This window comes from Rhinopithecus bieti, unplaced genomic scaffold, assembly GCF_001698545.2.
Source record: "Rhinopithecus bieti isolate Rb0 unplaced genomic scaffold, ASM169854v2 scaffold_11938, whole genome shotgun sequence".
Lineage (NCBI taxonomy): Eukaryota > Metazoa > Chordata > Mammalia > Primates > Cercopithecidae > Rhinopithecus > Rhinopithecus bieti.
Genome location: NW_016806961.1, coordinates 603,428 through 620,721, shown reverse-complemented (window position 1 = coordinate 620,721; position 17,294 = coordinate 603,428). Strand labels below are relative to the sequence as shown.

The following is a 17,294-nucleotide window of genomic DNA, read 5'->3' as shown; positions in this document are numbered from 1 at the left end:
AGGCCCATAACTAGACATGTACGCAAATAATGACTGCTTTGTCAGATTTTAAGTTTGATTTTTAAGAAAGGTTTGGGAAGGAGAAATTCATCCCAATTAGGAGAAGATCAAGACAATAAGGTATTGCAAAGTCTGGAGCTTTAAAAGATACGAAGGACTTTGCTGCTTAATACTTTAAGAGCAGTCAACTAGAAAAAAATATTTTTCACATTAAACATAAAAGGCCTCACATATCTCTAATAAATCTAGTTTCCTCATGCTAAAAAAAAAATGGTAACCCAGTTTCAGGGAACTCATGAGTGTTCCTGACTAGAGAGCTCTGGCCTTAAATCTAATAATTCTGTTTCTATTAATGTAAGTATCTGGTAAGAAAATAATCATGGATGTCCATAAAGATTCATGTTTATCACACTGTTATTTATATGGCAAAATACTGGAAGCTCAAATTTCCAATAAAAGTATAATGATTAAAGTAGGTACTTCCATGCAATTTATTTTTTTTAGAATCACATGTTCAAAAAATACTCAACTCAGAAAAAACCTGCAGTTAAATGATTTTTAATAAAAACATGTAAAGCTGTATACATGAGAATCTAATTTATAAAAATACATACGTATGTCTATGTATGTGTGTATATGCATAAACATAAGCATAGAGACTGCAAATAAATTCACGAATAAAACAATAGCAATGGGTGACCAGCCATTATTTCCTTTACTTTTCTGTGGTTTCTATATTTTCCACAATGACCCAAATAACTATTTTTCTATCATGAAATAACAAACTTATAGAAAATATAAAATCAGACTGTTATTTTATTTTGTGTGTGTATGTGCATGAAAAAGAGTGTCTATGTATGCATCTGTGTGTTCATACATAAAATTCCTCTGATCTTCACTTTGGTGATCTGTAACACTGAAGTACCTATTCTGTATCTCTCTCAAGATTATTAGCTAAAATCTCCAAAACATTGGTTATGACTGTAAATGTAATATGGAGAGGCACATGGATGGAACACGTGTATTTCCGATGTGAAATACTGAGAACTGGCATGCGTCATCAGACCCTATCATGACCCTGAACTTGGAACACTGAGAAGCTGAGCTGCCTATTACTGCAGCAATGGGATGAGCATTAGTCACTGCCACCAAGAACTTCCCAAAGATGCACAGCATTCAATCCATAAACCCTTCTGGAAATAAGATGCCAGACAACCAGAGAGTAGAACACCCAGATCAAAATTCGAACTTCAAGGGCCTAGACACACAGATTTTAAAAAGTCACTGGCCGACTGTGATCACTGGGTACCCACCACACCCACCCACGCTACTGCCAACCAAAAATGTCCCATGGTAAGGCAAAACCATGGGACATTTTTGGAGTGCATGAACATATGTTTATGAAATATGTTTGCCATGGATTGCATTTGAATTTTTATCAAGCGTGCCTTTAAAAGAAGGAAACGAAAATGTTTTCCTAAAAAGCAGAAGGGGTGGGCGCTGACCTTGTCAGAGAGGCTCTCGGCCTTCAGCTTCTGCTCTTTGAGAGCCTGCTGCAGAGCAAGAATCTCCGCCTTGTGCTCCTTCACTGCCAGCTCCACCACCTGGCGAGACTCGGTGATCCGCTGATCGGCTCTCGCCCTGCCAGAAAAACACAGGTCAGCTTTTGGAAGCCCCCCAACAGCTGACCTGCTGAAAGAAGGCTGGTCCATCTCTAATCCTGACGAGCAACTAAACAGGCTGCAGGCCAGAGAGATGCCCAACCTTGACTCTTAGTTCCAAACTGTCTTCCTTTCCAACAGCTTACCAAGCAAAGATTTGACCTATGTTAGGTTTGGGTAAGAAAAAACAAAACAGGCCAGGCACAGTGGCTCACACTTGTAATCCCAGCGGTTTGGGAGGCCAAGGTGAGTGGATTACCTGAGATCCGGAGTTCCAGACCAGCCTGGCCAACATGGTGAAATCCCATCTTTACTAAAAATACAAAATTAGCTGGGTGTGGTGGTGTGCACCCCTAATCCCAGCTACTCAGGAGGCTGAGGCAGGAGAATCACTTGAACCCAGGAGGTGGAAGTTGCAGTAAGCCAAGATCACACCACCACACTCCAGCCTGGGTGACAGAGCAAGACTCCGTCTCAAAAAAAAAAAAACAAAACAAACAAACAAACAAAAAAAAAGTTAAATGTTTTTGGGTACTCATCAAGAAACTGAAACTTGAGGCTGGGTGTGGTGGCTCACGTCTTAATCCCAACACTTTGGGAGGCTGAGGTGGATGGATCACCTGAGGTCAAGAGTTCGAGACCAGCCTGGCCAACATGGTGAAACCCCATCTCTACAACAAATACAAAAAATTAGCCAGGCATGGTGGCGCATGCCTGTAATCCCAGTTACTCAGGAGGCTGAGGCAGAAGAACTGCTTGAACTTGGGAGGCAGAGGTTGCAGTGAGCCAAGATGGTGCCACTGCACTCCACCCTGGGCAACACAGCAAGACTCCATCTCAAAAAAGAAAGAAAAAACGAAAGTGAAACTTGAATCTGATGAGTGTCTCCATAAATAATGCTAAAGAACAGAAAAATCAGAAGCAAACTGGGAAAAAAAAATCATTTCCCTTTCCCCATTTAGGTATCATGCTTCCTACTTCCACACTTTGGCTTATACAATCTCCTCCACTGGCCATCCCCTCCTTTGCTACTCTGAAAACTCAAATCTTACTCAGCCTTCAAGGATAAATTCAAATGCTATGATCTCCATAAAACTGTTCCCACTTTCTCTTCTCAGAAGCAACGTCACCTTGTTCTGTATCCAAAGCATAACTGTATTTCTCTCCTAAATATATATATACATATTTGAGATGGAGTCTCACTGTCGCCCAGGCTGGAGTTCAATGGCGCAATCTCAGCTCACTGCAACCTCCACTTCCAAGGTTCAAGCAATTCTCCTGCCTCAGCCTCCCAAGTAGCTTGGACTATAGGCGCGTGCCACCACACCCGGCTAATTTTTGTATTTTTTTTGTAAAGACACGATTTCGCCATGTTGGCCAGGTTGGTCTCAGACTCCTGACCTCAAGTGATCCACCCACTTCAGCCTCCCCATCTCTCCTAAATATCTGAATCCATATCTCCTCCAGTAGACTCTTAGGCTCTTGAGAACACGGATTGACAATTATATTTTACTCATCTCAGTATCCCACAAAATACCAAAACAGAAAAAAGAAAAAAAAAAGAAAAGAAAGGCACGATCTTCCACAATTGCCCTGAAAGCAGACATGAAATGAAAGCAGACTAATGCTAGTCTTCCTGAGAACAGTTCACAATTATACCTTCCATGTATGGTCATGTATTTCTTGATGCTGAAGCCAGATCCTACCCCAAAAATGATCTCCGTAGGTCCCTAGAAACAGCTAGGATAGGAGCTGCACTTGAGGGCGGGAGGGAAGAGGTCTGTGAGAAAACAACCAGAACTTATAGTGAGAATGGGAGAGTCTAAGTATTCAGAAGGAAGCTGGAACAGGAGACTTAAACAGCAGTCCCTCACATCAACAAATACGCTGAGTGTAGAAGCCGAGAGGATCCACAAAAAGGAACTGTTTCTACCATTTCTCTTGAAATGTAAGGGTTCTCATCTTTTACCTCCAAACTTTTGGAGCTCAGCTGAACTTTGCATAATCCATCTGATATATTTAGTTGAGCCTACTATGGCCCAGTAAATGTGAGAGATACCCAAAAGAGTGTGATACAGATTAATTCATTGATCGATATTTCTACGGATAGCTTATCTTGCTTAAGGAGTTCAGAGAATCACAGGAAGGTAAGTTTCAGAGGAAGGTGACATGAGCAAGGTTATGAAAAATGGATCCAATTAGCTGTGCAGACAGGAAGTCAAGGGGCACACACTAGCCCATATCGTGCCTTTGTACAAACTGGAAAGCGGCACCCGTCCTTCTAGACCATTTCTTTCCATCTGTGAAACGTCATCACGTACCAATTTTGTCAGAAACAAAACAGTTTCCTGCCATGAGCTATAAAACTGTCATAACAACTCTTCCAGTCTATGACATCTTCAATGTGACCAGCAACCCTCAGAGCTATGGAGTACACAATTGCACCACTGTGGCCCCGCAGGAAGGGAAATCTATACTAGGTGAACTGTGGAAACAAAAGTGAGAAAGCAGAGGAATGATACTACCTGAACTGATTATTATCACTTCCTACTAAGAAAGGGGGGGAAAAAAAAAACCGGCAGGCATGGTGGCTCACGCCTGTAATCCCAGCACTCTGGGAGACCAAGGCAGGTGGATTACTTGAGGTTAGGAGTTCAAGACCAGCCTGGCCAACACAGTGAAACCCCATCTCTACTAAAAATACAAAAAAATACTAGCCGGGCATAGTGGCACACACCTTATTCCTAGCTACTTGGGAGGCTGAGGAAGGAGAATCCCTTGAACCCTGGAGGTGGAGGTTGCAGTGAACTGAGATGGTGCCACTGCACTCCAGCCTGGGTGACAGAGTCAGACTCTGTCTCAAAGAAAAGGAAAAAAAAAACCACTAAACTATTCTTGTAAAGCAGTGGTTCTCCACTGGGGACAATGGAGACACTGGGAATATTGGGGGCAATGTCCAGAGACATACTTGTTGTCACAACTTGGGAAGGGGGTTGTTGGTGGCATCTAGTGAGCAGAGACGAGAGATGCTGCTCAATATCCTACAATGCACAGGACAGCCCCCATAACAAAGAATGACCCAGCCTGACATGTCAATAGTGCCAAGGTGAGGAACCCTGGGTAGGAGGGAAGACTAGCATTGCACATGACCAGGATTAAAATGGTAATGTTCTTGCTATGGTTACTCTGATAAGAAACCTCATGAGAGTGTTTCTGCACAGAAAACAGAGGTATTTGCCCTGATGCCCAGGCCTCTGCATGGGGAAAACAGATACCAGTCATAGCCACAGAATCCAACTCACACTATCTACGTTTACAACTAGGGTGACCACCCCATTCTGGTTTGCCCAAGAGTCTCCTGGTTTTAAGCACCAGGAGGCTTGTGCCCCAGGAAACTTCTCAGTCTCAGCTGGGAGAGCTGATCACCCTGTTCATAACTCTCAGGCCGATCCTCCTGCGGTCACCTGTCATGAGCTTTCCACAAACACAAAACCCCACCTGCTCTGTTTCTCGGTGTCCAACATCCTCTGCAGCTCTCGAACCCGACACTCAAACTGGGATTTCTCGTCACCCAGGACGCTCCTCCAGGCCTCCCACTGCCGCTCTTTTTCTAGCAGCTCGTCGTTTAGGGCCTCCAAATCCATGACCTGTTCCTCCAGCATGGTACACGTGGTCTTCAGAGCCTCCATCGTCTGCAAATCAGTACCATGGATTTGTGCCTTATCTTTAAACAAGGATTTCCTGGAGATTACTTTGGTCAGGTCAGTTTCAGAAAAGCACAAGTTTCTAACTACAGTTTGAAATGCAGCTTGTCTTTTTCCTCTGCAGCCCGAGGGAACCAGGCAAGAATGGACGAAGGGCCAGTGTTGCAGCCACCTTAGAGGCAGAACCCAAAGCAAAGCCAGGGTAAGCGACCAAGCTTAAAATCAAGCCTTTTACGTTGATCTCCCAAAGCATTTGATTTTGTTTTTATCTATATTTATTTTTTTGAGGCAGGGTCCAGCTGTGTCACCCAGGCTGGAGTACAGTGGCACGATCACAGTTCACTGCAGCCTCGAGCGCCTGGGTTCAAACATTCCTCCCGCCTCAGCTTTCTAAAAAGCTGGAACTACTGGCATGCACCACCAAGCCCAGCTAATTTTTATCTTTTTTTTTTAAAGAGATGGGGTCTCCTGGGCTCAAGTGGTCCTATCGCCTCTACCTCCCAAAGTGTCCGGATAACAGGGAAGAGCTGCCACATCGGCTCAATTTTTTCAAATCAAAATTAATAAGAACTACACACTTTTAAAAGCCATTTTTAAAACCCTAAAGACTTGGAAACAAGACATGATTCTAAAAAGAGCCCAGTGAAGTTGGGTATGAAGTTTAGTGTTGGAACCCTTGGGAGAATGCACCAAGCACTCCTCCTAAAATCCTTCTAAAAGTCCTCCAAGGATCTCATGACCTTGTTAACCCTCCTTACTTGCTTCTGGCTGGTAAGCTGCATCTCTCGTTCTGTGATCTCCCGGCGAAGGTGGTCCACTTCACTTCGCAGTTGTACAATCTCATCGTTGGCGCCGGAAGCCTCATCGAGTTGTTTGGACAAGTAGAAGTTTTGGTTGTTGAGTTCAGCATTATCCTCGGTCAGCTGGTTTAGCTGCTCCTCCAGGTCTGTGATTACCTAAAAGAGGAAAGGAATCCAGTTACATGCCAAGCACATTCATTTCAAATGAGAAATTGCTTCTAGGGCTATGGATTTCTGAACGCACATGACACTGGCAATCAACGTGCCGCTCATGAGTTTGCCCACCTGACCTTGAGAGTCACGTCCAAGCTCCCACGCCCACCCACTTAACTCTAAACACGAGCAGTGGTAGAAAAAGACCCAGTTTCTCTCTAACTCAGGACACGTCTAAAAAATATGGCAAAAGCAATCAAAAGTAATCACTGCATGAAACGGACGACTTCGAATGAGATCAAGCTGACAGAAATAATACAATGTGGAAGGAAAATGCAAATTAATAATAGATTGGTATCACAATCTGCTAATGAAGCTAAAAATGCCCATGAAACTATCTCTAGGACCTTATTATTGGAGATGGCCACAGTCTTAGAAAGCAAAATGAAGTTCTTATCAAGGAAGACTTGACAGGGAAGGGCACCAGGAGTTATTTCAATAATATCACAAGCAATAAATTTAATTTCATACAACCAAGGAAAAAAAACTTAAGGGAAACTCAGAAAAACCCTGAAAATACAATACTGTACTATAGCATCACTTTAATGGATTTTACTATACAGTTGGCTATCAGCCAATGGGAAGCCATGTATATGAAACTGTCATTTTATTGAGAGAGATTTAATCAGGGTTTGCTAAATTACTTTCCTGCTCAGTAGCAGAATGACTTCAATTTCAGAACATTTAGCTTTCTTATTCTCTTTGCTGAGGTTTAGAATTACTGCTTGCAGAGAGCTTTCATGTATAATACTTTAGAAGTTTAAGGGCAATTTTCTAATAATAGTTGGACTGAGGCACACAGGCAGTACATTAAATTTTATGTAACAAAAAGAAGGAAATTAAAAGGAAATGCCATTAAGCCTACAGTTATTAATTGTTTCCAATTTTCAAACCTAGAGTCGATTTCGTTTATGAAATGTTGCCATTGCTTTCATAACTAATTCCCTATTTTAACCCTCTTTGATTATCAGTTTTTAAAAAAATCTCCCCAGGCACATGGAATTAAAGAACATCAATTAAGTACATTTGTCCACAAATGTACTCAGAAGAGATACAACTTTTCATTTTGTTAACTGAGCTGATAACCTTTTAGTGTATGGTCTAATGGTCTAGTAATTTGCTTTTTAATGTCAAAAGCCACATTAATTCATAATGTACTGTTTTGAGGTACACTGTCAGCTACAAGAAGGCGGATAAAAGTTATCTGGTCAGGTTCTTAGCTCAGATACCTTCTTTATCAAGGAAGACAAATAAGGAAAATCTGCACATTTGCCATTCCTAGCAGACACTTATGACTTGTAGGGTCCCTGCCTTTCCCTTTCTGTGACATGTTAAATCTCCTAAAACCAGAAACAATGAATAAACAATGCCCACTAGTTTAACTGGTCTCCTTCCTGTATGTAGTAAACCTATTCCTTAAGATGTTTTTCGTAATGTCTCCATTTAACTACTATGCTTCCCCCTACCTCTTTCCCAAAGAAAAGTAAGACAGGCAGGCTGGCTTGGAAGATATAAAATGGATTCTGGAACCCCAAATAAGCCATCTGACCTTTGCTGGGTTGGTTTCTCCATCTGTGACATGGGAGTGAACACTATATTTACTCATCTGCTTTTACTCTTAATTTTTTGAATTTTCTTGCATGTTATTTGACCTTAATGTATCAAGTGAACACAAGGTCAGGAGATCGAGACCATCCTGGCTAACGCAGTGAAACCCCGTCTCTACTAAAAATACAAAAAAGTAGCTGGGTGTGGTGGCAGGCGCCTGTAGTCCCAGCTACGCGGGAGGCTGAGGCAGGAGACTGGCGTGAACCCGGGAGGCGGAGCTTGCAGTGAGCCAAGATTGTGCCACTGCACTCCAGCCTGGGTGACAGAGCAAGACTGTCTTAAAAAAAAAAAACAAAAAACCTCTTGGGGAATAAACAGACCAGACTACAGAAAGTCTACTCACATGAAAATACATCATTGCCAAAATAATTTACTTGCCATTCAAGGATGTAGTTAAGACTTTGGGTACCTGCTTTCTTTGATTGATGAAAAAAAATGCAATTTATCATTTGTGATGGTAGCCCATTTCTGCCACCTCTTTTTTTTCTCCCAAAATTATATTATAAAATGCTAAAGAAGAAACACTTGGAAGAGGGCAATTTGGTATCACTCAATTGAGATGGGCCCACTGGAGTAAGAAGGGTCTTTCTATTTCCCTGTTGTCACCCAGTCTACAAGGGTTCTCGTGCCTCTGATTATATTTCTGGTTTGTGATTGCTGGTTCGATATTTGGTCATCATCTCTATTTTGCCCATTTGACAAGAGAAGTGTTACATGTTTTTGTAAAATACCCATGCTGAGATTTAAGGCATTTTAATTGATTTGGACTTTTTATACACATATTCTATCTACCCAAGCCATAACACAGTTAGCTTGTGACCTTGGTTCAAGTTGCTGGAGTCATGATATTAAATGTTGGACATACCCACGCACACACACACACATGTTACTGAGTTTACAGATATTAAACTGACTTATGACATAGGCAGTAAATTAATGGTCTTTGTGATTTTTTTTTAAAAGACATAATAACAGGCAATGTTCACTACTGTCCTTTGAAGTAGGTATTATTTTATTTCTATTTTATGGATGGGGAAATTGGGGCAACAGAGATGCTAGGTAACTTGCCCAAGGTCACTGCTAGTAAATAACAAAACCAGAATTCGAACCCAACACTAAAACTCAAGAATCTACATTCTTGCCCCCTAAACCATACTGCCTCTCTAAAATAGGGACAGAAGTGTTTATTCAATTTTTTTATTCAGATCTTTGAAAACTGAAATGATGGAGGTAAAATATATTGACCATTCAGGATAACCCTTCTTGATTTTGATCCAGGGAATGTGCAAGGAAAATTGGCAGGTCCACTTTCTGGTCCTGGGTATATTCTCTCCCCACCAAGGTCAAATGATTTGTTTACTATGAGTCTGTTAACCTTTTAACCCCAAAGATAGAGGGTAAAAAAGAGAAACTGAAAGGCTGATTCCATCTTAGCAGTAAAAAAAGATGGGCAAGATATCTTCACAACGCAGGGGCCAGCAGAGCTTTCTTACATGCTGTTTTTACAGATAACAGGTCTTGGTACAGTTCGAAGAAAGAAGGGAAGATTTAAAAAAATGATCTAAGCTGGACATGGTGGCTCACACCTGTAATCTCAGCACTTTTGGGAGGCTGAGGTGGGTGGATCACCTGAGTTTGAGAGTTCAAGACCAGTCTGACCAACATGGAGAAATCCCATCTCTACTGAAAATACAAAATTAGCCAAGCATGGTGGCACATGCCTGTAATCCCAGTTACCCAGAAGGCTGAGGCAGGAGAATCGCTTGAACCCGGGAGGTGGAGGTTGTGGTGAGCGGAAATCGTGCTATTGTACTCTAGCCTGGGCAACAAGGGCGAAACTCCGTCTCAAAAAAAAAAAAAAAAAGATCTACTCTCAGTGTCAAAAAGAAAAAAAATAAAGAACTCTGTTTGGGCTGATCTGATCTGTTGTTTTTCAATGCTATCATGGTTCTGAGAAGAAGACATGGACCTCTCACACCTAACTGGAAGACCAGCAGAGGAAAATTATCAGGTAAATGTCCAATGGCACGTTAGGGGTGAAGAAACCAGTCAGATAATGAGCATCAGGCTAAAAAGACACAGGACTGAAATCCTATTTTAATGCCTGGTTCTCTTCTGAAGGCAGCTATTTGCATATTATTTATTTTTAATCTTATAGCTGACAGATTGATTCATAATTAAAACTGTGTCATATGTTTGCCCACCAACTCCCCTCTAAAACAGACTTAGGTAGGGTTTTAGGTGCCAGATTGAATCAAATCCTTTTTAAATGTCTTCAAAATATAGAAATGGTCTGAGCTTGAAAATCTTACTGTGCATGAGCTTTTTGAAAGCTGAAGAGAGCTCCTATCAATTGAGTTATTATGGGAATTTTGGGAACTCCCATAATAACTCATTTTTAAATGACAAAGATGACATTTCCTAGCAGAGACAATCTTGGGCAATGCCAAAAAAGAAAGGAACCTCCAACACACTCCTCTGAAGTGTCTTTAAAGCGTTCTTGAACTTGGAAAAGTATAATGGAGACCTACTATTGTGGCTAAATGTTGTTCTAAAGTAGTGGTTTTCAAACTTTCTAAAGTAGCAGCAGAGCCATTTTCCAAACAAAAGATTATATTAGAAGCCCAGGAGAATAAAATATTAATAGTAACCAATGTTGTTTAGCACTTCCTATGGATCAGGCCCTGTGCAAGCAGTTTGCACGTATCTCATTTAATTCTCGCAGCAACCTTATGAGGGAGGTACTACTACCAAATCCCATGACTCAGTGTTCCATAAGTTGTACTGTCTGAAATGTGGATATGTGGTATACTGGAACCAGAAGCTCTCTCTCTTCCCTCACCCAGCCCCCAAAGAGCAGTTATTAAATTAATTACGTATCCTACAATCAATGAGGATACTGATTGGAACTGAGGGTATACAATGTTATCTCCATTTTACAGACAAAGAAAGAGGGGCTTCGTAGGATAATAAGCATAGGTTACTAAGAGGCCAATTTATAATCTGAACTCTATCTGATTCCAGAGCCCATGGCTTAGACTACTAAGTTACCCAGCTGCTCTGGCTGAAATGTGGGTGGAGAGCATCTCTCTCAGGTTCACACACACACACACACACACGGGAAGGCCCCCAGAGGCTTCGCCACAGAACACAGAGGTAAATGACGCAAAGATCAGAAGTCACTGTTCCAGAAAACGCAAATTTGGAGAGCACTAGAGTTACATGAGAAAGTAACCAAATGCAGTCTACATACTAGTGTATTCCACTAAAACTAAACTTTCAATTTTTAAAATGGGGGACAAGATGAATTACAAAGGGGTATAAGGAAACTTTTGAGGGTGATGAATACAATAAATATTTTGTTTTTATCGCTCAAGAATGAAATTTGGATAATCTTATCCAAAATAATAATAAAATTCATTATTCTGATTGTTTTGCTGTTTCAGTTATATACACGTTTTAAAACGCATCAGATTATAGTACACCAATTCTACCTCAATAAAACTGTAAAAACAATGTTTTTTAGAAAGTTCTTATGCCAAAAGACTAAAAAAGGAAAAAAGAACTCCAGATGAATGGAACAGGATTACTAATGCACACATTTTTAAAAATCCAAGCTTATATAAGGAAAAAATGGTAATATAAAAAATTCCACAGTCATAAAATGATCTACATTTTATTCAGTGATCATTCACGCGCATGTATGTATATAAGCTAATTGTTTAAAATAAGAAAGGAAGACAACAAGAAACTAAAATCCTAGGGCAGAAAACTACCAGAATGTCACCCCCCAATTACTCAAGGAAGGGAGGAGGGATGGAGGAAATCCACAGACATTTTAAGGCAGGCCCATCCCGATCCACCATCATATCAGGAAATGCAGACCAAAAAACTGGTCTGTCAGTTCCCCACTAAAGTCAAACAGAGGCAAATATCATTACCTAGTAATTCTTGGGAAATGCTCACCAGAAGTAAGTGCTCACAGCCACCAAAGGCCTTGTGCAACAGGGTTTCCTAACAGATTGATCCATTATGGAAACAATCCAAATGTCTACCAACAAGGAGAATGGATAAACAAACTATAGTTCTATTCATACACCAGAAACACCATACAGTGATTAAAAAAAGAACAAATTATTGATAGGTACAGCAACGTGGAGGAACCTCACAAACCATTTAAGCAAAAAAAAAAAAAAAAAAAAAAAAAAAAAAAAAAAAGCTAAGCCCCAAAGAGCACATCCCCTGTGATTCCATTTACATGACGTTCAAGAACAGGCAAGACTAAACTATGGTATCAGAGGTCAGCATAGTGGTTACCCTTTGGGTGAAGGATGATGATGGGAAGGGAACATGAGGGAGCCTTCAGGGGCTGAGAAAGTTCTGTACCTTGATCTACATTGGGGTTACCTAGTTGTCTATCTGTATAAAAATTTTATTGAGCTGTATACTTAAAATTACTACATTTTTATGTGCTTTACTAGATATATTTTATACCTAAATTAAGAAAAAAAACCCGTTAGGACTTAATATCTCATTTATAGTAGCTAAAGAGGAAATAAAGGGCTCATAACAAGAAAATAAAATATGTATGTGTGTGGAGGCTGGAAGGTGTTTCTGGAAATTCACAAATGCAAATAATACAAACAAGGACAAGATCACTGAGGACTAAGAAGGTAATAAAGTGACAAAAAGGCCAAAGAAAAGAGAGGGCACATGAATAAGGAGAACATCCCCATCTTCTGAAAGGGGCCTATTTCAGTCCTTCACTCTGATCAAAAATAGACTGAATTCCCACCGACCCTACTCTATTATATAACCTATGGAAGATGCTTATCTACTCATAGCATTTATTTCTCTCAATATAAATAACATCTCCCAAAGAGTCCTAGATTTTGAATTTGCATGTTAGAAAGCCAAATTTTGCCTGGTAGGAAATTACAATTTCTAGGTCTCCAGGAGAAGAGCTCATTGGTTCTTCCTCTGCAGGGGCAGCAATCTGGAGAAGTCTCACAGATACAACTACCTTGGTGACAGGAGAGTCTCTGACCTGGGTTAGCCATGAAACCGCCTACATTGGGGTAGGAGGGGGAGCTGCCTTGGGATTTTCATTGCAGCTGCTGAAACCTGTTAGTGCTTCCACAAGTGAGAATTATTTTGACCCTTCCAACTATCCTCTTCCCCCAAACAGTAAGAATGGTTTCAGTTTTTCAAAACTGGAAGAACCCCAAAAAACAGGTTATCCAGGGCTCAAAAACTCCAAATAAGGTTGATTGCATTATCTTCTTCAAGCTGCAAGTTCGAATCAAAACTCGTCACCAATATGTTAAAGAGATGTCCCCTTTTCCTTCTTTGTTAGTTTCATGTTATTTTAATCATCTTTGGTTAATTAATACTCACAGTACAGCTGTTACGAAGAGCATCAAATTTGCGCTGGATTTCATCTCTATGTGCCTAAAAGGTAAGAAGTTGATTATAAATTTTTCATAGGGTAGAATACAATTCTACATGCTACGGGTCAAATATAGAGAATAGCAATTTGCCTGGAAAGCCGAGAATGCAGCACCAGCATCTGTTTTTCAAAGAACGAATTAATCAAATCATCCCCAACACCAGAAATAAGTTACAGGAATACACAATGCTGTGTTAATAACAACTAACTCTTTAGACCACACATGCACACCTTGTACAAATATTTTTAACATTTATATTAACACCTAGAGATTATTAGGAGAAAGGGGGGAAAAAAGCAATAAAGGATAAAGTTTTACTCTCCTTCACTTGTCCTATTCCCATTCTGAAAAGATGAGTAATTTTCCCTCTTCCCTCCAACTAACTCCTCCCCAGCCTATTCCCTGACACACACATACACACATACACACAGAAACGCACACACAGGACAACAGCCAGGACAAAGGGACTTTGTGTGTGTGTTGTTTTTTCATTAAAAGCTGCTGACATTCAGAAAACTCTACATCTGCATTGAAATAAATATATATAGGCTTTCTCCAGGACAAAGCTGCCTTAAACCAGCAGCATTTGTTCAGTTGACAAGGATTATTTTTTAGCGCATACTATATGCTTGACACCATGGAAGGATATAGGCATCCACGACCTGTGCCTTCATTCTGGTGAGGGAAGATCAGAAATGAATAAGTGCATGATTACAGATTGGGACAAATGTTATAAAGAAAACAAATAGGGACCGGTTTTAAAAAAAAAAAAGAATAAGAAAGGTAGGTAGAAACTTACTTAGACGGGGTGGTCAAGGAGGGCTTCTCTGAGGAGGTGGCATGTAAGCTGAAACCTATAGGATGATGAGGACCCAGCCATGCAATGGACAGGAGACGGCAGAGGGAGCAGCATTTGCAAACACCCTGAGGCAGGAAAGGGTCTGGTGCATTTGATGAACAACAACAACCAAAAAAACTGAGTGGCTACAGCAGAGTTTTTCAAATTGCAAGCTGTAACCCAACAGCAAGCATGACAAGTCGGGATTTTTGGTTCGTTGTATCCAATGAAGTAGAACAAAAAAGATAGAATTGAAAACATCAGAATGTGCCTTGAGTAGTAAACATGAGCTCTGTTATAGGAAACTTCTGCTTTAGATACTATAACTCATCAAATTTAAGGTACTTTCCATTGTAAAACCTATGACTATTCTATGTAACATTAAGGAAGAAAAAGTGCTATCAAACTATATCATGTTTATGTCTGTATATGACTGTAATATGCACCATGATTTCAGATACCTTAGAATCGGTGAAATACAGTAAATATATTCCCTTCTATTGGATTGCAAATAAAATGTATTCTGTGGGCTGTGGTCAACTTTCGAAAAAGCACAGCAATGAAGAAAAAAAAGTAGCCCAAGATGATGATAGGGACCAAGGCAGAGACCAAGAATCTTGAAGGTCCAGTAAAGAATTTAGGTTTCATTCAAAATTCAATTAATTGAAAACCAATGGAAAATTTTAAGAAAGAAAGTGACGGATTTTACTGTTGTTTTAAGATCACTGTAGATGCTATAGGGAGAAGAGGATCAAAGGTAGAACATAGCAGGGAAACCACTGAAGGTATTGTTACTGCCATTCAAGCGAGAGATGATGGTGGCTTGGAGAAGGATGATGGCAAAAAAACAAAAACAAAAACAGAGAACGTGGATGAAACTGAGACCTCCTTTGAAAACATAAGGAAAAGGACTTACTGATAGATGTGTCGCCCAGAGGAAAGAGGAGTCAACAATGCCCTAACAGACTTTTCACTTGTTAGACAAAGTGGATATGGTCCCATTTGCTTACATATGAAAACCCAAGTAAGAACCCAGAACCCAGTTTAGGGCAGATGTAAGAGCGCTTCTTCTATTTAATTAAAAAAAAAAAAAAAAAGTCTCCATAAGAAGGTCTATAAAAGGCCAGGCACAGTGGCTCATGCCTGTAATCCCAGCACTTTGGGAAGCTGAGGCAGGCAGATCACGAGGTGAGGAGATCAAGACCATCCTGGCTAACAGGATGGTCCCTACTAAAAAATACAAAAAATTAGCCGGGCATGGTGGCGGGCGCCTGTAGTCCCAGCTACTGAGGAGGCTGAGGCAGGAGAATGGTGTGAACCCAGGAGGCAGAGCTTACAGTGGGCCGAGATCACACCACTGCACGCCAGCCTGGGTGACAGGGAGAGACTACGTCTCAAAAAAAAAAAAAAAAAAAAAAAAAAAGCCTATAAGATAACTAAGTCAAAAATTTTAGAGCTGTGATGTTTTCTCTAACATGTCTGTTTTTCTATAAATACTATTATAAGTTTATAATGGCAGATTAGACACTTTAGAAGAAAAGATTAGTGAACTTGAAGACAAATAGAAACAAAGAAGTAGAAGACAAGAAGTAGAAACCAAAATGAAACACAATGAGAAAAGAAAAAGGCATTTTCAAAAAATGCAGAGCATCAGGGAGTTGTAAGACAACTTCAAGTAGCCTAACATACATGTAATTAGAGTCCCAGAAAGAGTATAGGAGACAGAAAAAAATATTTGAAGAAATAATGGCCACAAATTTTCCAAAGCTGACAAAAGCCATAAACCCACAGACGCAAAATACTCAACAAGTCCCAAGCATGAGAAATGTGAAGAAAATGAACCTAAAGCACACTATAATGAAACTGTTTAAATCCAAAACAAAAGAAAACATTAAAAAAGAAAAAAAAAAAAAAAAAAACACAGCCAGAGAAAAATACATGTCACATTAAGAGAAACAAAAATGAGAAAGATTTCTCACCAAGATGGGGAGAAGGAGTGGGCGTGAAAAGCTAGAACACAGTAAAGCAATATCTTCAAAGTGCTGAAATTAAAAAAAAACCTGTCCACACAGAATTCTATACCCAGCAAAAATATCTCTTAAAAAATGAAGGTAATATAAAAACTTTTTCAAACATACAAAAGTTGAAGGAATTTGACACCAGCAGACCTGTGCTATAAGAAATGTTAAAGGAAGTCCTTCTGGCAGATGGAAAATGGCAACCAGACATTTGGATCTACACAAATGAATGAAGAGCCCTGGAGAGACAGTAAAATAAAACAAACCAAAAATAGATTAGTTGCTCAAAATAGCCAAAAATAGCCAAAATAGCTTTGTATTGTTCCCAATACAAAGAAAAGATAAATGTTTGAGGTGAGGGATATCCCAATTACCCTGATTTGATCATTACACATTGTAGGCATGTATCAATATCATATGTATCTCAAAAATATATACAACTGTGATATATCAATTAAAAAATATAAAAAATACCAAAAAATAGATAGTTGCATAGATAGAATCACAGACAGATTTATAAATAAAAAGTTATTATTTAGAATTGACTTCCTAAATAACTAGCCTATATTCTATGGACTAATTTAACAGATCTTAATTGTTTTTCTAAAACTCTATCTGCTTTATGCCCAGTAATAATGAGATTTATTACTTTGTTAAGATAAGAATACTACTTATCCAAAGTAAGACTACGGCTGTCTGCACTATGTCAAAATCTCATCTGTGACCAAGCAGCAGCCTAGATCCAAGGACCACAAAACCCCCTTTAGTGCATTCCATGATCGCCAAAAACCAAAGGCAAGGATTCATCCTAGAGGAAGAATAAGGCCCTTATGTTAATAGACTCTTGGTCAGGAATCAGCACATTTTTTCCTTAAAATGCCAGATAAGGAAATTTCCTTAAAATTTCCAGAGCATTCAGTCTTGGTTAGAATTACTTAACTCTGGCCGGGCGCGGTGGCTCAAGCCTGTAATCCCAGCACTTTGGGAGGCCGAGGCGGGNNG

General features: G+C 39.9%; 1 protein-coding gene across 1 annotated transcript in view; it reads right to left on the bottom strand.

Annotated features, from left to right (window-relative positions):
- The window catches only part of CIT (citron rho-interacting serine/threonine kinase), a 203,630-nt gene that overhangs the window by 43,832 nt on the left and 142,504 nt on the right, over positions 1-17,294 (bottom strand). Inside the window, exons 23-26 of the mRNA XM_017879082.1 lie at positions 13,384-13,437; positions 6,124-6,321; positions 5,160-5,353; positions 1,506-1,641 (exon numbers count right to left, since the gene is read on the bottom strand). Of these exons, the coding sequence (XP_017734571.1) occupies positions 1,506-1,641; positions 5,160-5,353; positions 6,124-6,321; positions 13,384-13,437 (582 nt within the window). The remainder of the gene's footprint in view (positions 1-1,505; positions 1,642-5,159; positions 5,354-6,123; positions 6,322-13,383; positions 13,438-17,294) is intronic.